General features: G+C 39.2%; 2 protein-coding genes across 2 annotated transcripts in view; one reads left to right on the forward strand and one right to left on the reverse strand.

The window, feature by feature from the left end:
- Positions 1–432, reverse strand: part of IFT80 (intraflagellar transport 80) — a 102,730-nt gene extending 102,298 nt beyond the window's left edge. The window contains exon 1 of the mRNA XM_044667702.1: positions 360–432. The gene's annotated coding sequence lies outside the window, so the exon portion shown is untranslated. The remainder of the gene's footprint in view (positions 1–359) is intronic.
- A 491-nt stretch (positions 433–923) lies between these two features.
- The window catches only part of SMC4 (structural maintenance of chromosomes 4), a 37,928-nt gene continuing 16,771 nt past the window's right edge, over positions 924–22,080 (forward strand). The window contains exons 1-10 of the mRNA XM_044670926.1: positions 924–961; positions 1,200–1,349; positions 1,431–1,606; positions 1,702–1,893; positions 2,326–2,502; positions 14,467–14,631; positions 14,856–14,983; positions 15,660–15,800; positions 16,301–16,451; positions 17,958–18,122. Coding sequence (XP_044526861.1) covers positions 1,208–1,349; positions 1,431–1,606; positions 1,702–1,893; positions 2,326–2,502; positions 14,467–14,631; positions 14,856–14,983; positions 15,660–15,800; positions 16,301–16,451; positions 17,958–18,122 — 1,437 coding nt within the window. The 5' untranslated portion in view covers positions 924–961; positions 1,200–1,207. The remainder of the gene's footprint in view (positions 962–1,199; positions 1,350–1,430; positions 1,607–1,701; positions 1,894–2,325; positions 2,503–14,466; positions 14,632–14,855; positions 14,984–15,659; positions 15,801–16,300; positions 16,452–17,957; positions 18,123–22,080) is intronic.

Raw genomic sequence — 22,080 nt, forward strand, 5'->3', positions numbered from 1 at the left:
AGACGAGGAGAAGGGAGGAATAAGAGGAGGAGGAGTAGAAGAAGGAATGGGAAGGGGAAGAGCAGGGAGAAGGAGATGGAGGATGCAGAGGGGGAGAGAGGAGGGAGGGAGAGAAGGAGGAGGGACATAGGAAAGAGGAGAAAGGAGATAGGGAGGAGAAGGAGGAGAGACGAGAGGTAGAAGAGAAAGGAGATAGGGAGATGGGGAGGAGGAGAAGCGGGAGCGCCCCATTGCCAGCATCCGCCAGGCTCGCCGGCATCCTGGCCGAGCCAGACCCGATCCCGCCCGGGAGCCTCGAAGCCACCTCCCCAGGCCAACCAGCCCTTCCCCAGCCGCTCCCAGCGTCCCCTCCCCCATACCTGCGGCCCCCGGGGCAGCGGCAGCCCAGGGCCGAGCCGCCTCTCCAGCTACTGCAGCCGAGCTACCTGTCACCATAGCGACTCTCCACGACCTCGCCCCCTTCTTCTCGCGATATTTCCTCCCTCCCCCGCCCCGGCCAGACAAATTCGGTGGGACCCAGAAGAGGCGTGGCTAGACAGTTCTTCCCCGCCCAATTCTGCAACCAGCTTCCAATCCACCTTCAGCATTTCTGGTTCCCGTTTTCAAACATTTGAAAAAAAAAAGGGGGGGGAGGGAAATATCCTGCAGCTCGCGCCTCCAAGGGCGGTGCCCGAGACGAACCACGTTCATAGGTCCAAGACTGCAGGCTGCGCCCGGCCCCGCCCTCTCCGCCCCTGCCCCTAGGCCCTGCGCGTGCGCGGTGGCTCTAGGGGAAGATGGCGGCGGCGACCGCAGCCGCACTTTTTTCAAATCGACGCTTCCCAGGAGGCACCGCGCGCATTTGTAACGAATTTCCGTTCGAGTTTGGATTTTAGGCGCCATTTTCGAGTGGTGGAGCCGGAGCCGGAGCAGCGTCGGAGCAGGCTGGGAAGAGCGGGACCGCAGCTGACCCGCGAGTCAGGTACCGAGTCCGAGCCGCGCGGTCCTCTCTATCGCAGGGGCCAGCGCGCGCCCCAAGGCCGGACGCTCCTGCCTGTCAGTCACTCGGGGAGTCCCGCTCGAGGGAGGGGGAGGGAGCCCGGGCTGGGCGCGGGACGCAGGAGCCTCGCAGGGCGGGGGAGGGGAGAGGAAACCGAGGTACGGTGGGGCTGGAGCCCCGCGGGGACCCTGTACCTCACCTCCTCGGGTTCTCCACCCAGCTGCCGTCATGCCGCCCCGCAAGAAAGCCAAGCCGTCCACGGCCAAGGCGCCGGAGGAGCCCGCTGAGCCGGAGCCAGAGCAGCCGCCACCACAGTCGCAGCCAGAGCCGGAGGTGGGTCCCGATGGCGCCCCGGGCCCGGCCCAGCCAGGTGAGCAAGGAGCCGGGGGCGGGAGCGGGGCCGAAAGAGTTCTGCGGCAGCTGGCCCTGACTTTCATAGGTTGCCCCGCAGAGCCTGAGGAGCCCCAGGACATGCGCAGCCTCGAGGAGATCCTGGGTGCTGTGCCCCCGCCACCGCCCCCGGCCATGACCAACGAGGCGGGCGCCCCTCGGCTCATGATCACGCACATAGTGAATCTCAACTTCAAGTCGTATGCTGGCCGCAAGCTGCTGGGGCCCTTCCATAAGGTGCGAGGGCGCGGGCTGCAGGGGAGGAAAAAAGGGCGGTGAGCCGGAATGGGGGCCCAAGTGACAGCTCCTCACGTCCGCCTGTCCCCCCGCAGCGCTTCTCCTGTATTATCGGCCCGAACGGCAGCGGCAAGTCTAATGTCATCGACTCGATGCTCTTCGTGTTCGGCTACCGAGCCCAGAAGATCCGCTCCAAGAAGTTATCCGTGCTGATCCACAACTCGGACGAGCACCAGGACCTGGAGAGCTGCACGGTGGAGGTGCACTTCCAGAAGATCATCGACAAGGTAGGCTGTCCCCAAGGGTGGGGGGGGACCCGGACTGGACACCTGGGCGGCACCCCTGGGGGGGTTGTTTTTGTTTTCGGGCGGGGTGGCTGGGGTAGACATATCGATTTGCGTGGGAAGGGCCTAGAGGCCCCTCCCGTCTAGCATTGTAGAACTGTGGAGAAAGGAAAGCAGCGGCTCTAAACTGTCTTGTGCCCTTCCTGCTGCTTTTGTCGTGTTTCCTTTCGTTTCTAGGAACTGACAAAAGGGTGCCTGAAAATGACCGCTTAGAGCCCTTTAGTCCGGTGGTTTGTAGAAGCCCCCGATGCCCCGAGGGCTTGTAAAGCCCGCCTTGAACCGGCCCCCCTGCTAGCCGGTGGGCTCTCATTATCGGGGCACCCCCCATTCCTGCTTCGGGCCGGGGGCCACCCTCACCCCGGTTCTGACCCCCAGGAGGACGACGACTACGAAGTGATTCCCAACAGTACTTTCAGCGTGTCGCGGACGGCCTACCGGGACAACTCGTCCGTGTACCACATCAGCGGCAAGAAGAAAACGTTCAAGGACGTGGGCAACCTGCTGCGCAGCCACGGGATCGACCTGGACCACAACCGCTTCCTGATCCTGCAGGTGAGTCCCGGCCGCGCCCCGAAGTCTCAGGCCGCCGTGCCGTGCGGGGGAAGAAGCCCTTAAAGTGCTATAGCAGCACATCATGGTTTACATGCTGGTAGCACGCTGCGAATCATTATTTGCTGCTTTAGAAATTTAAGGGAAAGTCATTCCAGAGGGGCTGGGGGGGGGCTTCGGAAGCTCCGCCGGGCTCGCTGGACACCTCTGAGCCTTGCTTGTTCCACTCTAGCAGCACGTAAATATTGGCGTAGTGAAATCAGTCTGAAACCCCAATATTACTGTGCTGCTTTAGTGTGGCAGGCCCACTCCAGCAAGGGTTGGCTTGTCTAGTAAGTCAGGACGTTTCTAGGCTCACTTTTACGTGGGACATTGAGAGGGAACTTTTAAAGTGGAATGTTCTTTTTTTTTTCCTTTCATTTTTGCTTTCCTTTTCCTGAAAGTAACTATAAAAATAAAAACAAAATCTCTTCAGTCTTGCTAAACAGATAATCACAAGTGCTAGGTTATGCTTGTAAACTAAGCCCACTTTAAAAAAATTAGCCAGACAGAAATTTTAATTTCCTAACATTTAAAGCAGTCACATCTGAAACTGACTTATAACTTATTTCTCTTCTACGAGACTTTCAGAACATATTTTTGTGTGAAGATTACAGAGCAACTTGACTAACTTCCTCAGGGTCCCGGTTTGGTTCTAAAATTTAAGATCCTACAAAACTTAGGACAATTACTTTGGTAGGTCATGACTTAAAACATTGTGAAAATTGTGAGGGATAACACTATTTTGACAACAAATGATATACGATAATATTTAATCCAATTTTGGTTTATTTTTTAAATCTTCATTCTTTCCTTTGTAATACGAAATTCCTTTCCTAGCATTGCTTGACTTAGAATGCCATTTTCCTATGTTTGGGTAGCTTTGCCAAGGAATCAGCATTTATCCCAGACTTTGTTCACACGGATTTAATTTTGAGACTGCCTTGATTGTAAATTCATTTCTAATAAGATCGCCAAGAGCATAATTTTTACCCCCAAACCTGAGTTTATGGTAGAGTAACTGTTAGTGCTCTTGAATTTTGGTGGGGCTGAATTAAGTCAAGGAGGCTTGAGGAGGGAGGTAGTGTGGCTCCATTGTCATTATATTTGGAAGTGGGGTTTCTTTTTCTTAATGACAGAGGGCCCCCAGGAGGAAATCTGTAAAACTTCTTTTGGCAGTGTGTTTGATTCCTGCCACTAAATACTGTGACCTAAAGATAAGGAGAGCAGATTAGAATTGGCGGGATTGGGGGATTGTTTTATAAAATTTATTTACTTGAATAATGTGGTTTTATCAACTAACATTTTGTTTCCTTGTTTAAATTTGCATCTTTAAAATGGTTACTTTCCCATTTTCACTTCAAAATAAGTGAGGATATATCAATAACCAGCTTTTTTATAAAGCTTTTAATTTTTTTTTAAGAATTTTCAAATTTACCTTACATCTACCACAACATACAAATTTCAATTTTTACATTAACTTTTTATAAAAAATTATTCTTATCCACCTTTTTTAAAAATGTGTTTAGACTGCTGATTTTTACATTGTTTGCTACTTGACTCCTTCAGGGTGAGCAATTAATTTTTACATGCGTGAGAGTTGAAGAACAAAACAAATTTTGATCTTAGTTTCAGCCCCTCTAAATATAAAGAATACAGGGTTTTCACACCAAAGTTAACATATCTTAAATGGAGAAAATTTATTTTATCAGTTGTTTAAGATGTATACAATCCTATGACAATTGGAAAATATGGGAGGTCAGATAAATATGTATACAGGACTAGAACCTTATGCCAGCCCCTTTTCTCTTACTCATGTAAATATATGAAGTGCATTTATAAGGCAGAAATTAAAATTTATATTTAAAGAAAGCAAAAAGGTAAAATTTCACTACAAAGATTTGTACTGAATTACACAATTTCTTTAAAAATCTTTTGTTTTTAAAGTCTTCAGATAAATACAGATATGGTCGTTTGTTGACTTTAAAATTGAGTGAACAAATGTTTTAATTCAATCCAAAAAGTATTAAGATTCTATAATACTTGAAGGTACTTAACAAATTTGTTCCCAAATAGTATACACGTCCTTGTAAATGCTCTTCATAATGATAATTTTATGTTTAGTAAACTCTTTTCTATTGAAATTATAGTGCTACAGTAAATTTCATCCCAGATCCTCGAAATAATCACAAATTCCAAAACAGTAGATCTTTGTTTATTAATTTCTATAGATAGCATGTGCCATATCTGGATGACAGGTCATTTTCTCTACCTGGTGGCTCTAAATAATAATTGATGAACTGTGTTTAATTCTGTGGTCTTTGTTTTCAACATAGAATGCAGAAAATGTTTTTTTGTACATTTATTTTCCTTTGGTAATAAAAGATTACTTTATAAGCATCATTTTTGAAGGCACTACACATTTGAGCGTGTTGTATATTAGATAGTAGTCTTGAAAACGAACAAAGCTATTATGAATTCAGCGATTCTTTATAATTGTGTATTTTTTAGAAATAGGGACCTAAACTAAAGAGAAATAATGATGACCTGCAGGTGAGGTTAAATATTTGGGAGGGAGGGTAGTTGTAAGGGGAAATTCATCAATTATTAATTACTGTTGGAGAAAGTTTCCATTTTGGGACATAAAGCATGTGAAGGTGAATGAATTGGGAACATTTCCTAAACTGTCTCCAGTAGTAAATGGAGGTGTGGAATATTTGATGAGGCATCATTTCCAAAATGTAAGGGGAGAAGGGGTCAGAACACTTGGTTTTTCAAACTCGTGGACCCCTAAGGTTGAAAGCTTATTTAGAATTGGCTATTACTTTGACTGATGAATAAATTATACCAAATATCTCATACTTGGTGATAAAGCTAAGATAATAAATATCATTTAGTAATTTCAGGAAAATAAGATTTACTGTCAACTATAAAATACATAAAGGTGAATCTCTGCTTTTCATTTGGTAGGGTTTAATTTGCTAAACATTTATATAGTCAGATCTTAAAAGTCTACTGAATAGCATTATAAAATGTGCCATATCCACTCCCCCCCCCCTTTTTTTTTTTTAAAGAAATTGTGACTTGAATGTTCTATAGTTGAGAAAGTGCTGTTTGCTGGCTTTTATTCATATTGATATCTGTGGCACGTATGGTAGCTTTAAGCAAATATGATTGCCTTGAGACATTGTTGTGTAAGATTATTAAAGTATGACTGTAAGGTTAAATCTTAATTTACTATTCAGTATGTAATAACCAAACTTATTTGGTTGCATTTTTTGTGTTGTCGTCAGTATTTAAGTTGGTTAATCCTGGAAGGGTTTGAGTTATCTGGCAGGTTTCTTAGAATCTCAATTTAGTATAAGATATTGTTCAACTTAATGAAGATAATAAAGTTTGCATAAATTTCCGTAAGTTGCTTGACAGTGAATTTTTTGTTTAAAACTTTTAAATCTGGGCTCTGAAACAACCAAAATCGCTTTTGTTATAGAATCTGCATTTATAAGATTAGGTTAGCTGCTTTTTTTTCTTTCTTTTTTAAAATCTATGCTGGTGCTACTACCATATTGAGTAGCTAACTACATAAGCTTTACAAAATTAGGATTCCTAAATTTACTGGAAAATTGAAACATGCTTTCAAAAAGTGATGAGAAATTCCTGCTTTTTTTTCCTGACAATATGCAAAGCAATGTTAAGATAGTTAATTTTATACTGTTTAATTTTTAGAGAATTTTTTAAAACTGGATTTATTCCCAAATGTTTAAATTATTAAATAAAATAGTGTGACACATTAGTAAGTCTTCAGCAAACACATTTTGTTCTAAAGAATTGACTTTTTTGTTCATGGAAGGTGTTGAGGAATTTGGATGTTGTTTAAAATTTTAGATTAAAATTTTAGAATCTTGGTTACATTACTAGTAGAATAATAATTCATATTTTTATAATCATTTTTTGTTTCAAGTTTATATAAATAACTTTAAGGGTAATGTGAATTCTTTGAAAACAAGGATTTTTTTTTCTGTGCCTAATGTTAAACAAAGTCCCTGTTCAGTGTCCCAAAAGTCTTAATGTGGTTTTGAGCTTAATGGTAATTTAAAATAAATTCAATAAAAATCAGTGCTTAATTTAACTGAGTTTAAATATAAAGGCATGCTATTCATAGGAGGGTTTATTGTTGAAAAGTTTTATCCAGGCATCTTATGAAAAATGGTTTTCAAATAGCAAATTATTTCTTTCCTCTACATGAACATCATTGGCAGATTTACATATTAAATCTTAATTCCCAAGTCTGAGAGAATTAAAAATGAAGTTCAAATTCTCTTTGTGATAGTCCTAACCTTGTGAGGTGGCCCAATGTGCTCACAAGTTTACAAATGAAGAAATAATTGATAAGCTTTTAAATCAAATTGCTTACATAGTCAAGGTAGTCCCAAGGCAATTTACTGAAAGATCAAGTTTTAAAAACAAAACCTTTGTGTGGAGTGATTAAAAGTACCTTAATATCAGCCCCTCTGCTGGCTGAGGAAGCATGCTACAGTGAGGACTTCACGACCTGGTCGATCATTTTACATTTTCTAAGCCTCCATTCAGAAGAGTTCTCTTCCACCTTTCAATGTGATTTCATGGTCCCCTCAAACCCACAGGCACCAGGGCAGCTGGGTAGCTCAGTGTATTGAGAGTCAGGCCTAGACTTGGGAGGTCCTAGGTTCAAATCCAGCCTCACACACTTCCCAGCTGTGTGACCCTGGGCAAGTCACTTGACCCCCATTGCCTAGCCCTTACCACTCTTCTGCCTTGGAGCCAATATACAGTATTGACTCCAAGATGGAGGGTGAGGGTTTAAAAAAAAAAAAATGCACCTTCCAACTCTCTTCTGACATGGCAAGGGGGCGAGGTCAAGAATAATTTTCTCCTTATGTTTGTGGTCCTTTTTTCTTGGCATTCTTTAACAAAGAATTTTTTTAAGCCAGTTGAATAAAAACTAAACAACATGGGTTGGAGGTGGAATCTGAAGTAAAGGCTACACCCAGTGGATCCCCACTTCTGCCAAGAAGGGAGGAAAAAATACCTTGTCAAACTCTTTGGGGCTGAACTTGATTGTTATCTTTTCAAAGCTTTGGTTTCAGTTGTTTTGTTCTCCTTTTCTATTGTGGTCATTATGGGTATCTTCCTAGTTTTGTTTACTTAGCATCAGGTCAAAAGAGTCTTCTTATGCTTCTCTGTATTCATAATCTACAACTTATTTAGGCATTCCCTAGTCAAAGTGGCATTTTTTTAGTTCTTTACTACCTAAAAAAGCTTTGATACAGATAATTTTAGTGATTATGGAGCCATCAACTATTTTTAAGAGGAAGGGAATAAGCATCTTAAATATTTTAAAATAAACTCTGTAGAGAGATCTCGGTTGATCATGTTTAATTAATGATTAAATTGCTAAACAGTTGTTAGCTCAAATTTCTATGATTTCATAGACCTATAATTTTTCCCACAATTTGATTCTTAGGGCTGATTTTATTTTATAGATGTAGAAACTCCTCTCCAAAGTCATAGCTGTGTAATCATGTAGCCAAGTCTTGAACCAAAGTCTGAACAGCTTGAACTTTGCAGTGGACTTTTTCACCTCATTGTATTCAAAAGGAAAGGACTGGTCTCGTGATTTTAACATTTAACTTTGGAACCAAAGTTACCTTCTCTTGATGTTCAGAGGGACCCAAGAAATCATGATTTTATTTAATAACTACACATTTTAGGAAACACTGAACAAGTTAATGCAAGAGTTTGTGAATAGGGAGATAATGAAGAAGAATGGCAGAGGTGGTCATTTTGTTGGGGAATAGGCAAAGAGACCATTTAGGCAGTAGAACCGATTCTTGGATAAGCATTTGGAGATCACAGCTTTGATGATTGTTATTTGGATTACTTGGAGCATTCTTATCCTTTTAGAGTCATGCCTGGTTAACTCTTTAATTAGGGTTGTAAACTTCCTGGTGGTGTATGTGAATGTCATATCCAGTTTGGCCCCTAACATTAGTGCTTAAAGAACCCTGATAACACATATATTCCCTTTAATGGTTTCTTTGACTTCTGTAGTCCTTCATTCCTGTCATGGATTTTAGAAAACTAAAAAATGTCATTAAGGAAAATCTTATCAGCTCAAGGAAAACAATATCCATTTTTTGTCTGCAGAAACACAAATCTGTACTAGGACACAAAAGGTAAGGCCTAGCCTTTTAATATAGAACAACTTGATTTTTCTGACAATTGAATTGAAAACAAAAAAAGGAAATTTAAGGTTTCTGCTAGCTACCCAAATACATGTCACAAGATCATACTGATAAAGCTCTTACATGAGCCTCATCGCTCCAAGCCTGTTAGGTACAATTCCAAAAAGCTTGATTATCTCTTCATCCACCTCCAGTTTAACAAGGATTTCTTATTAGAAGCAGCAATTTGGGCCTAGGTGCTATTCAAAGTTTTACTTGGCTAAAATAATTTGATGTGAAATGCCTTATGATGGTCATGCCTATGTGAATAAATTTTAAAGGAGCAGACAGATAGGGTTAAATAAGTCCAAGTGTTCCTTCTTGTTTAGTCTAACTATGTCTTCCACCTATATTCATTCTAACCTTTTCCTTTTTCACTTTGGAGTAATGGACCAGATACACATATGCATATACAGTTTTGTTTGGGGAGAATGAGGAATTGAAAAAAAAATGTTGCCATTTATCCAAAAGCCTGTCTGCCCTATTCCTTATATTTTCAGTTCCTTTGAACTTTGAAGTTTTGACATTTTCCCAAGTTCTTCTAGTTTTACTGAGTCATGGAATTTTCGAGGTGGAGTGATAGTGAATTTCCAGGGGGGCTCTCTCCAAATTATGTTCTTGCTTGCTACAATCTTATTTTAAATACATAAATAACTGGACTAACATTTTAATTATCATAACTAGTTGTCAGGATATTCCTAGCTGGGGCTTGAAGTTCTTATATAGAAATATTTTTATTTTATGCATGGTTTTAAAAGCGAAAAGAAAAATTTTATCCCTTCATCTCATATGACATCATGATTTCCTTATTTTTGCAAATTTAACATGCTGTGTACTACACCTTTATTTAGCAAATCAATTGTCAAGTATCTTTTAGGTACCAAATACTGCTGGTTAGTAAGATGAGGCAGTCACTCCTTTTTTCCCCCCGTAATCCTTACCTTCTGTCTAAGAAATCAATACTAATTATCCATTTCAAGGCAGAAGAGTAGTAAGAGGTAGGCAATGGGAATTAAGTGACTTGTCCAGAGCCACCCAATTAGGAAATGTCTACATCCAGATTTGAACCCAAGACCTCCTGTTTGTAGGCCTGTCTTTATTCACTGAGCCACCTAGCTGCTCCAGCAGTCTCTACTTTTGAAGGGACTTTACATCTTATTGGGAGAGAAGTCCATAAATAACTATCAGGTTATTTTATAGGATAGTTTATGAGAGGATACTAGCATTTTGGATCAGGACAGGCTTCATGTAAAAGGCACTCGTGGTAGAGGGTATTGATTCTGAGGAGGGATTACAGTGACTAGGCTTAGAGTAATCTTCTGTCAAATGATGACAGTGCCCTTTTTTGGGAACCAATTCAAATTTAAAATGTTTCCCCCACCCATCTACCCCAAAAAGCTGGTTTTAGTTCTATGAAATTATTTTGACTTTCAGACAACTTCTTGTTTGGAATAACACTAAGACCAAAGTTAGGCAATAATTTTGACTTGTCAACTCACTTGAACAAAACATCCCCTGAATGACTTCTAATTCTTGATGAAACATCCTCTGTCCTTTTTTGCTAGTCCTGTTCATCCATGTTCCAACCAGCTTGAGACAAAATTAAGAATAGGTTGATAGTCTTCTTGACTGCACTAATGGTGAATAGAGGTGCATAAAAAGGAAGCTGTAGTGAAAGGAGCTCTTAAAGTTGTATCTTTTGCTTGTAAACCTGCATGTGAATAAATAAGGATTTTTTTTTTGTTCCCAATATTTTTGTACTTGAGCTTTTCAGAACTTTAACCTTAAGGCCAATAGATTTTTCTGTTCTTGGACAGATAACATATTCTTATAGCAAAACTGATTAAAGTCTCGGGATTTTTACCATTTGCTCACCTGCCAGTTTCATTGATTCAACTCATAGACTGCAGTCACGTTCAAATTATAAAAGAAAAAAAATTTATTATGCAGCTCACTTATTTAAAAGGTAATACTAAATAATCGTGTCTCAAAGGAGATGTTAAAGATATAAAAACAATGCTACTGACAGGTCAGAGAATACAGGTAAGAAGAGTAATGATAATTATTTTTCTAGAAGATAAAAGCAGAAACTTCTTTGATTCACACATAGTACTTGACTTTGCCCAAAGTTTCCTCCACCCACCCAGGCTTGCTTCCAGACAAGCATTCAATCATCAACTCCCATGGAGGACAGGTTGGAGATTCTCAACAACTAGCATCCATCTACTAAAGATCAAGAAAAGAACGTTTTTGTCACTGGTATCTCTGGCTCTGTCAGGTGGTTCAGCATCAGAAACTGAGCTGATTTCATTGGTGGGAAGGATACCCAATGAGGCACATTGTCTACCTGCTTTGCTGTGGGATCTTTCCATCTTTGCTTACTTGACTAGCTCAAACTTTCCCTGTGTGCTGTCTGCCCACTCAAATGTGAGTCTCAGGAAAGGAGAAACTGCTTTTTATTTGTGTCCCCAGGGCTTTACACATTCGAAGTGCTTCATAAATACTTCATTCAAGTCACATACATTTTATTACCATCGAGTCCAACCAAGTGGCTTCATGGTTTTCCTCGGTGAGAAATAGGCAAACTGATGTTGGGGTCTTTTTAAGAAACTGCAATAAGGAAACTAGTTCAGCATAAGGTTTATCACTTTAAATTTCCTTCATCTATAAAATTCACTCATCCCGCAATCTTCATCCTTGTCCTTGGAGCCAGATAACTAAGGAGTTTATCGTATTTGTATTTGCTTTGAGAGAAACAGAGGCCACTAGGTGTCATCTGATACCAAATCATCATTTTGAATAAAAGGATTTTATCACTAATTGTTTAGAAAGTTATATTACACAGACCATTCACAATTCTTGTGCATTTTATTTTACTGATGATGTGATAATATATTACCATCACTGGCAAAGTTATTTCTATCAAATTGTCTAAAATTATTGGAATATATTCATTGTCTCAAACATGGTTTTGAGTTTTAAATTGGAATTATGAGGCCTGTGGTGGCAGAGGTATAGGGATGATCTCCTATTTTCAGTCCTGTTTTTGTCAGTTTCCCAAGTATAGTTTTATAGTATTTGTATAATTTCTGATTAGCCCACTTCCCTCTTAACTCCAGATACTCAGATTAGGGTCAATATCTGAAATGTTATGTAAGCTATACTTAGGTGTATTCGATGTTCTGAAGTCCAAAGAAGACAGTCAGTACCCAGTACTTTTAAACTTTTCAGACATCATAGAATGCATTCATGTAAACACATTTATACAGCCTACACATCGATTTTACACATGTATTTATATTTTATAAAAATAGGCAAGAAAATTGCCACATTTCACTGGCCCATTCAGACTAAACCACTTTGTTTAAAAGTCCTTTGAGGTATCTCAGAAGTTAGCAAAGTTTTTTTGTGGCTTAAGTTGTGGGGCTGTTCCCCAGCCTCTGATAATAGCCTAGGCCCTGTCCTGCCACTCCCCCCTTTCTTAAACCACTTGGTACAGCTTCTTATTTGTTTCTACTGGATTTCAATGTCTGTATGGCTTTAGTGGCTATTTCACTTCTTGCCTGGAGTTTTTGGGGGGGGTGATAAAAGGGGGTTTTCATACTATTAGAATCATTTAGCTGTTATTCTGGAATACAGCTGAAGTTAGTGTTTGTGTTATTTCTGGTCATTCAGGTTACTACATTTAGTTTTGTCTAGATACCTGAAGCAAGGCCAAGACCTAGAGCTTGTTTCTAACTCCTCGACTATTCTCAAATTCGTTAGAGGGACAATAAGCCAAGAAACTGTGTGGCTACTTAAAATGCAAGTGTTTAGAAAAGAAAGAGTGTATATAAAATCCTCTCAGAGAACCTGTTAATTTAGGATGGAAATAAAGACTTTTGAGTGAGTGATTTTTAGAATTTGTTTTTGTTATTTTACCTGCCAAACTTACACAATGTGTGACCTCCTTACACAGTTTTCTAAGGAGCCAGCAAAATGAGCTAATTTACACTACTTTCTTATTTACCTATTTTTATACACTGGTAACTAAAGCACATAGAAGAAAAGAAATGCTAAGAATAAAATTTGCTCTGGCTTTATATAAGTAGATGAGGAATATATTCTTGCTTCAAGGAAGGCCTGTCTTCTAAGATTATTTTAAGAGATTTTAATAGTTTTAATGTCTTTTCAGATCATCTTAATTTTACTAGAAATACTCAGGATATGAGACTCATTCTTGTACCCAGGATGAGAAACATAATTGCATTTTTTATATAATATGTACACACATATACACAATGTTATATAGCTATATGTAGATCTGAATTATTAAATGATTGCTAAAAACTTGGGGGTTTCCTACATAGTGGGAGCTGTCTGAAGATGGGGCACTCACTTTGATTTGGCACTCTCCGGTTCCAGCAGGCCTTTCCCCTGCAGGAGAACTAGCCCTGCACATTTTCAATGTTATCTTTCTTCCTAAACAGACTAAATGGCTGCCTGGCAAAAGCCCCAGGAGATGGAGGTGGCTCGTGTTGTGTACATGGCGGCTTCCTCTTTTTGTCAGTTGCTTAGAAATTTAGAAAAACACAAGTACTATTTTTAAAAGCTAATTTAAAACCAAAATTAATGATGAATGTAGCATTTGTCATTAAGAATTTATAAAAATGAATGCAGTTGACATTTTTTTGTAAAGGTCAATCAACTTAATTGGGTTTTTGTCTCCTTTATAACTAATGTAATACAATATAAACTACATTTGAACTGAAAAGGAATTTAAGTCCCCAGTTTTATTTTGTTTTTTAAGTTTTGACTTCCATCTAATGTGAGCAAAACCCTTTGTAACCAGTATTGTACAGTGATATGATGAATAATTTTCAATATAGCTAGAATGTACTTTAAAAACTAAAATGTTTAACATGGAAGTGCTTTGAATTAGGTGTTTTGGGAATTTTACAAATAAAGACATATATGTATATCACATTTTAAAATGAAAACATTGGCTTTTTTTTTTTTTTTTTTTTAACCCTTAACCTTCCGCCTTAGAATCAATACTGTGTATTGGTTCCAAGGCAGAAGAGTGGTAAGGGCTAGGCAATAGGGGTTAAGTGACTTACCCAGGGTCACCCAGCTAGGAAGTGTCTGAGGCCAGATTTGAACCTAGGACCTCCCATCTCTAGGCCTGGCTCTCAATCCACTGAGCCACCCAGCTGCCCCCAGAACATTGACTTCTTAATTGCATAGAATAAACTTGTTTTTAAAATATGGCAATATGGTGACCTTAACCAAATATGTCATAATTATTGAAATAGCAATACCATGATGGTTCAAATTTTGTGTATTAAATAATGACCCAAAGATTCAACCCTTGGTTTGTATTGGTAAGCAAATTGGAGGGGAGTGTTAAAAAAGGAAAGTAGAAAATTGTTTTCAAAAATTAAGGAAAAACTTAAAAGAAAACTGAACTTGTCTTTGGTTTGTTTTGCTCGTTTTTGTTGGTGAATACTATTGCAGTCAAATACAGTAATCCTAGAAACCGTTTTTGTGCCTGTTTTCATCAAGTTTTTTCTTTTTTTAAGTTGACTTAATACATATGCTTATTTGTTTTTACTCTTTAGTTTTTGACTCCCTTTTCTTACTTTTCCCATGTTAAATCTTAGTGAAATTTGAATTTTTTTAAAAGGGCGAAGTTGAACAGATTGCTATGATGAAACCAAAAGGCCAGACTGAACATGATGAGGGTATGCTTGAATATTTAGAAGATATAATAGGATGTGGACGGCTAAAAGAGCCTATTCAAGTCTTATGTCGAAGAGTTGAAATATTAAATGAGCAAAGAGGAGAGAAGGTAAATTTTCTGTGATCTTATTTTTATCTTAAAAGTAAGAACAGTAGCTAGCTTAGAAATTTCAAATATGGATACCTTGTTATATTTTTTAATGTGATATGATTGTTTTGATTAATTGTAACTTATGTTGCATTATATTTTCATCTAATTTTTTTAAGAGTGGGGAAATTTTGATTCATGATTCATCTAGTTCAAACTTGATCTCCAATTTTTGTTCCTTATAGTTAAACAGAGTTAAAATGGTAGAGAAAGAAAAGGACGCCTTAGAAGGAGAGAAAAATATAGCCATTGAATTCCTTACCCTGGAAAATGAAGTGTTCAAGAAAAAGAATCATGTTTGTCAGTACTACATGTAAGAAGGTTTGCTATTGATTTTTAACAAGAATGTCTGGTCCAGTTAATGGTTTAGTGTAACAGCTCTTTCTTCTCTAAAGACCATATGAGAAACAAGCATACCACACACACTGTGATTGGCAGAAAGAGGAGTGGGTTTGGAGTCACAGGAAATGGAGGTTAAACCCCCTCTGATTCTTGGTAGTTGTGCAGCCTTAAGCAATTCAGTGAATCTCAGTTTCCTCCTCCAAGTTTAACTTCTTTAGGAGATCAAATAGAATAATGTGTGTGAAATTCCTTAAGATATAATAGTTTTCTAAAACCAGTTGTTTTGGATTAGAGGCAATATTCAAAAGTTAGTATTTTTATTTTTATGCATTTAGAAAGTAAAGGCCTTGAGCAAACTGGGTCACACTTAGCATTTTAAATTGTAGGAGTTAAAAGAATTTCCTCATCAGAAGTTATCCAAGACAGCAAACTGTAGCACTTAGATAAATGTTTGTCTAATTGAATTGCATTCATGCAAACGTACTGTTTGTGGAGAAAGGAGCAGAACTGAGGAAGAGTGACTAGATAATTTTAAAAGTTTGGGAGGGATATCTTTTCTACTATTTTAAGGTATATATATTTGTATTCGATTTGGTGAAGACATTTTGTGACCTCCCCCAAACATCTTTCTTTCTTTCTTTTATTAGTTATGATTTACAGAAACGAATTGGAGAAATGGAAACTCAAAAGGAAAAAATTCATGAAGATACAAAAGATATTAACAAGAAGAGCAATAAACTGGCAGATGAAATGAAAGCCAAGACTAAAGCTTTAAAAGATATAGAAAAGTAATTTTCCTTTCCTTCTAAGAAGCATTTGGTTTAGCATTAAATTCATGTTAAAGCTGTGGCTAAATGGCTCATTCACAACATTGAATGAGCTCCATACACTCCATCTAGGTTAGGAAATCAGAATCAAACATCCTCATGAGTCACCCCATGTCACGGAAGTGCTCTATGTTCTCTGGTGGAAGAGAGAGAAAGCTTTTTCTATTGAGTAAAAAATAACAGCAGACTAGAAATGAGCTTTGGCATTCCTACTGGGGAAATACCCCTATAGAGGGGATAGCTATTCTTTTGAACCCATGTAGATTACAGAAAATAGGGAGTCCATGAATTTTCTCCTACATATTCTGGGGAAAATGGGTTTGAAGGACTGTTTGGGAAAAAATGTGTGTAAGTTGAGTTAACTTTTGTAATTGGAAGATAACAGTGGAGTACTGTGCTTGGGATACTTTTTGTATTTAATACCCCTAATAGTACTTGACATGGCTTACTTTCTTTGTTAGGAAACTCAATAAAGTTACAAAATTTATTGAGGAAAACAAAGAGAAATTTACGCAGCTGGATTTGGAGGATGTTCAAGTTAGGGAAAAAATGAAACATGCAAAAAACAAAGCCAAGAAACTTGAGAAGCAGCTCCAAAAAGATAAAGAAAAGGTAAGTACTGTATGAGATATTTCTATTATAAAACACATAAGTGTATGAATTGATTTTGTTAGCATTGTGTGCTTTTCCCCCTATTGCTTTCAGTTGCTTTCAAAAGCTGGATTGCAAAAACATTGAACTTAACTAGTCAATAAAATGTTAAGAGAAAGTGAAACTGTACCGTGAAAGTAACTGCTGTCTACCATTTCAATCATCAAGGGCATAGAATTGGAACTGCTGATTCCTCACATAAACAATTAGCATTGTACTACAAAGGACCTAGAAGAAGTAAATTTATTTGGGAAATGGGTAGTCATGCCCACCTCTAGTTCCCACATAATTATTCCAGCCAACAATCATTTCTTGTTGGAGTTATTGGTAAATATTGATTGAATTGAATATTTCTACAGTCAAGCTTCATCCTAAAATCTAGGCAAGAGAACCTTCTGTTTGCTTAGGGATCCTTCATATAGCATAAAATTCTGCAAACATTGAATTAGAGAATAATACCAGTCTGATATGACTTATGAAAGTGTAAAGCTTGGAATTGAGAGTCAGCTAGATTTGGCTCAATGTCTAGAACACTGGGCCTGGAGTTAGGAGGGCCTGAGTTCAAATCCTACCTTGGACTCTCATTAGCTATGTGATTGGGCTATTCACTCACCCACTATTTGCCTAATCCATCGCATAAGGAAATGACAAGTATCTTAGCTAAGAAAACCCCATATAGGGTCAAGAATCTGACACAAAAGAGTGAGACACTACTAAATGACAACATAGTGAATAAAGGGCTGGAGTCAGGAATTCCTGGGGTTTGTAACTTTATTTTGAAATACTGGCTATTTGGCTCCAGAGAAGTCATTTAACGTCAGTACTCCAGGCAGTTTTTTAGAAGTTGTTGCAAATGAATTGCCTCTGTGCATTTATGGAGGGAGTTTCCACACCAATTAAATCATGGGTCTAGACTTAAAAGGAGGCTGTGGCAGGGTGCTGCACAGGTGCTAATGAGGTTTTTTTAAGTCAAGTAAGCAATAGGTACAATAAGAGGCTCCCATTTTCTTTCCTCAATGCTTATTATAGTCATTCCCAGTTGCTAAGTTCTATTCTCCACTGTCTTTGGTATATTCTTCTCAATGATGTGCTTTTAAAAAAAAATAAAAATACTTAACCTGAATTATTTCCTATTGGTATGAATTTATTTTGATAAATGACTAAATAGGACAGTGATAGGCAAACTACACCCCAAGGGCCTGATGGGGGGGTTGAAATGTTCCATCCTGCCCCACTACATTATTCCTAATCTGACAAATACAATGAGTAGGATACAATACAATGAAACTTCCAAAGAGTTGCCTTAGAAACTGACAGGAGCATTTCCTTTCCTTTGGTGCCCCCTCTTTAAAAAGTTTGCCCTTCACTGGGATAGATCATACATCTGCCTATTGAGTATGAAAGACAGAGGATTGTATGTACCTCCCAAAACATTTTTATCATCCTAGCTCTTGATGTCTCCTCTAGGTTGAAGAATTTAAAGGTGTACCTGCCAGCAGTGAAAAGATAATCACTGAAACAACAGCTCGAAAAAGTACTTTAGAAAAGGAAAAAGAAAAAGAGGAGGAAAAATTGAAGCAAGTTATGGATAGCCTTAAACAAGAGACAAAGGAACTTCAGGAAGAAAAAGAGGTACATGTGACTTCATGATGTTTGCTTTTATTGCTATGTGTAATATTTGTTAAAGACTAAGAGGGGAGAAATCATTTGCAAAAAAAAATAGAAGGCTAAATTGTTAGAAAGAAATAAATTTGTTTGGAAAATAAGTATAGTCATGAAATTGTTCTAGCCAACAATAATTTCACAACAAAGTTGTTGATAAATATTAGTTTTTTGGAATGTATTATAACCAGACTTCATCTTTAAGTCCCTTTAACTTCCTCTAGGCAGTCCCCTTAGACCAGCTCAGCCCTAGTGATCAGTTTCTTTTGTTTTTTACTTATGTTATTAAATATCTCAAAAAGACATTAAAATTTTTATGTAAACAGTTCACTTTAAAGAGGCTGTACCATGAAGCAATCCTCTTAAAAACATAGAAAGTTAATTGATTGTCTTCTCCATTTCTGGAATACAAGACAAAAGAAAATCTTGAATGGGTTTGATGTTGGGGGGGGGTGTTATTATTCATTTGTTTTTAAAATGCAATCCATTTTCTCCCTGACTTGAATGTTTTCTCATGGGGGTAGGAAGTAGAATCATGGTACAGAATGTAGTATAGAGAGAGGGGGTCATGATAGTTTTTTCTAGCTTTGGCTGAGTTCTGAAATCAGTTAGAGGTTTGGAATCTTGAGGGAGAAAAGTGAGTTGATTTGTGAATCTCGTGGAGAGAGTTTCAGACCTGCTGGACTGCTTCCTTACTTATCTGTAGAATTGAAATTTAGCCTGGCTTTGAAATATTTATTTAAGAAATTGTTATTTTAGATAAACCCTTTGTATCTTCCTTCCCTATTTTATTTCCTACCTTCCCTCCCTTACCTTACATGTCTGTGGAGTTAATAAGGAGAGTAATTAGAGAGGAGTTCAAATCTGTGAAGGGTTAATTATTATTTGACAGTATTAGATATAAAGAAACTAGTCGGTCATCATTTATTCCCTTTAGATATCAAGAGCATTTTGTAAGCTGAGTTAAAGGCAGGTCCTTACTCAGACTCCATCTCTGCCTCCCTTCCCCCACCTGAGGTTCCTGAGACAACAGTTAGGGCTTCCTTTAAAACACTTTCCTGACAAATCATCCTTAAAGAAAATAAATCCTTTTGAGTTCAACAGCTGTTAGTTAATTGTCAGTTAGATATTAAAAGAAGGAAGAAGAGGAAAGAACCAACATACTCTGGGCTTGAAGGGAAGCTGGTATCCATCTTGGAGGAAGTGTAACTTCAAAACAAGTCCCTTCCTGTGAAATTAACTAAAGCCTGTAGTTAATTTCAGTTTAGTCTATTTCCCTTCAGTGCTGTACTCCCTGTCTTCAACTATATTATATCCTGAATCTCCCTGTAACCTAGATTACCTACCTAGCAAGTCCTTGACAACCTCCTGTAAAAATCCCCTTTTTCCACACACCTTTCCTCAAATTATCCTCATTACAAGAAGGAATGGGCAGATGGCACCGTGTATAGAGCACTGGGCTTGGAATCAGGAACGTTCATCTTTATGAATTCAAAACCAGACTCAAACACTTAGTAGCTATGTGACCCTGGGCAAGTCTCCGTTTTCTCATCTTTAAGATGAACTGGAAAAGGCAATAACAAACCATGCTATTATCTTTGCCAAATGGGGTCACAGAGTCAGACAGGACTGAACAACAACAGGAGGTCTTAATGAGAGCCAATCTTGGGGCCTGGTGAGCCTTGTGGTTATAACCATCTGCCTCCTGAAAATAGAGCAGTGATGCCTTGCATAGACTGCCGATTCAATGTTATATAGAATAAAGCAATTCACCAATTCCACCAAATATGTGAGAATTAAAATTAATATTCAGATACTCCAAGTATTATATTTATAAAGTTTATTAATACTAGCTTGAAGCAAAGGAAAATTAAAAAGAGCTCACCCAGCCACGCACATGGGAAAAGAAAGAGGGAGAGGCAGGGTTACACTCAACTATATACAAACAACGTAAGCACACAAGGTGGGGGTGAAGGAGGAAAGGGATGCTGGGAGATGTAGTCCAAACATTCAAGATTTCCAATTAATACAAATACCTCATAAAGGCAATCTAGTCCCAGCTTCTTGTTTTATCAATAAGGAAGCCAGAGCCCACCTGCCATCTCTTTGACCACTGAAGTAGAGTGGTTGTGGCTGCTCCCAAGTTCAGGGTGTCTGACTTTCCCTGTGTAGAGCCAGGGCAGATTGGAGGACTTAAGTCATTGTAGCTGAGCAATGGAATGCTAGATAGTGTTCAGTGGGTCACCACGTGCAGAAGTTAGGACAAATGAAGAGATGAAGAAAACAGTGTTGAAGTATCAGGCACTATGACCAACATAGAGGCCCCTCTTCCTCCCCCCCACTCAAGGAACTTGGGTCCCAATATGACAAAGGAGAAGAGTGCTTGGTTCTGAGGAGGTGGGTTATTTAATGGCTCATTGGGATATAGAAATTGTGCATGGTCTGGGGTTTAGAGCTAGCTTGTTCGGGCCCCTTGAGCAGAAATTCTATCAAATAAAATACAGGCTATGGCTTGAATTATACTATATTGTTGTTATTTAGTCTTGTCTTACTGTGTGGCCCATTTGGGGTTTTCTTGGCACCTGGGATGATTTGCCAGTTTCCTTCTCCAATTTATTTTACAGCAGGGTGAAGTGACTGGTCCAGGCTCATACAGCTAGGAAGTGTCAGAGGCTGGATTTGAACTCAGGACTACCTGAAGTCTAGGTCTTGGGTCCAGTGTGGAAGATGCTATTCCAGGTGTGCAGGAATAGGATAACTAATTAACTTTTAGGGAAAGGAGGTCAGCTAATAACTGCTACCAGAATCTGGATGGGGCAATAAATTAAATTGGAGTGAACCCCAAACAAAATGTTGCTGAGTTATAGTGACAAAGTATAGTAATGACAGTAGTTAAAACTCCCCTTCCTTGGAGATGATTCCGGGATATAAAAGAAAATCAAGCTGTTGGCATGAAAGAATAACTAGGAACATAGTGTCATCTGGTGGGAATCTGATGTCTGTGAGACAGAGAACCAGAGACCGATATCATTTTTGAACAATGCTTTAGAATTTAAAATAAAATCCTGACAAAACAAATATATCCAAAAAACTATTCACTGCTCAAATTGGAGGTAGAAACTTTGGGTAAAGAGTTAACACTGTACTAAGAAAAATCCAGGGGGCAGCTGGGTGGCTTAGGGGATTGAGAGCCAGAACTAGAGCCAGGAGGTCCTGGGTTCAAATCTGGCCTCCGACACTTCCTAGCTGTGTGATCCTGGGCAAGTCACTTAACTCCCATTGCCTAGCCCTTACAACTCTTCTGCCTTAGAACCAATATACAGTACTGATTCTAAGACAGAAGGTGAGGGTTTTGTTTTGGGTTTTTTTGTGTGTGTGTTTTTTTTTTTATCCTGGGACTCCATTCTAGGAGCATAGGGCCACAACCATTAGGCAATGGGTGGCTCAGGGTCACCCAGCTGGGAAGTGTCTGAGCCCGGATTTGAACCTAGGACCTTTCGTCTCTAGCCCTGGCTCTCAATCCACTGAGCTAGCCCAGCTGCCCCTACTTTAGGTTGCAGTTTCTTTAACAGATGTAGTTTTTACAGGGTGGGGTTGCTAGCCCCATGCCCAACCCTCCTCCTTTTTCATCCGGGCTAGGGAGGAGTGGTAAGGGTGGGCGATAGGGGTCAAGTGACTTGCCCAAGGTCACACAGCTGGAAGTGTCCGAGGCCGGACTTGAACCTAGGACCTCCAGTCTCTAGGCCTGGCTCTCAATCCACTGAGCCACCCAGCTGCCCCGTTTTGTTTTTTAATCCAACCAAACATCTGTCTAATGGATCCCAAATCAAAAAGGTTACATGAGCTTTCCCAAGGTCATACACCTAACCCTCATACCTATTTTAGCAAAAATTGTGAGTTTTAAGATCCTTGGGTTTGGGAGGGTTTG

This window comes from Gracilinanus agilis, chromosome 3, assembly GCF_016433145.1.
Source record: "Gracilinanus agilis isolate LMUSP501 chromosome 3, AgileGrace, whole genome shotgun sequence".
Lineage (NCBI taxonomy): Eukaryota > Metazoa > Chordata > Mammalia > Didelphimorphia > Didelphidae > Gracilinanus > Gracilinanus agilis.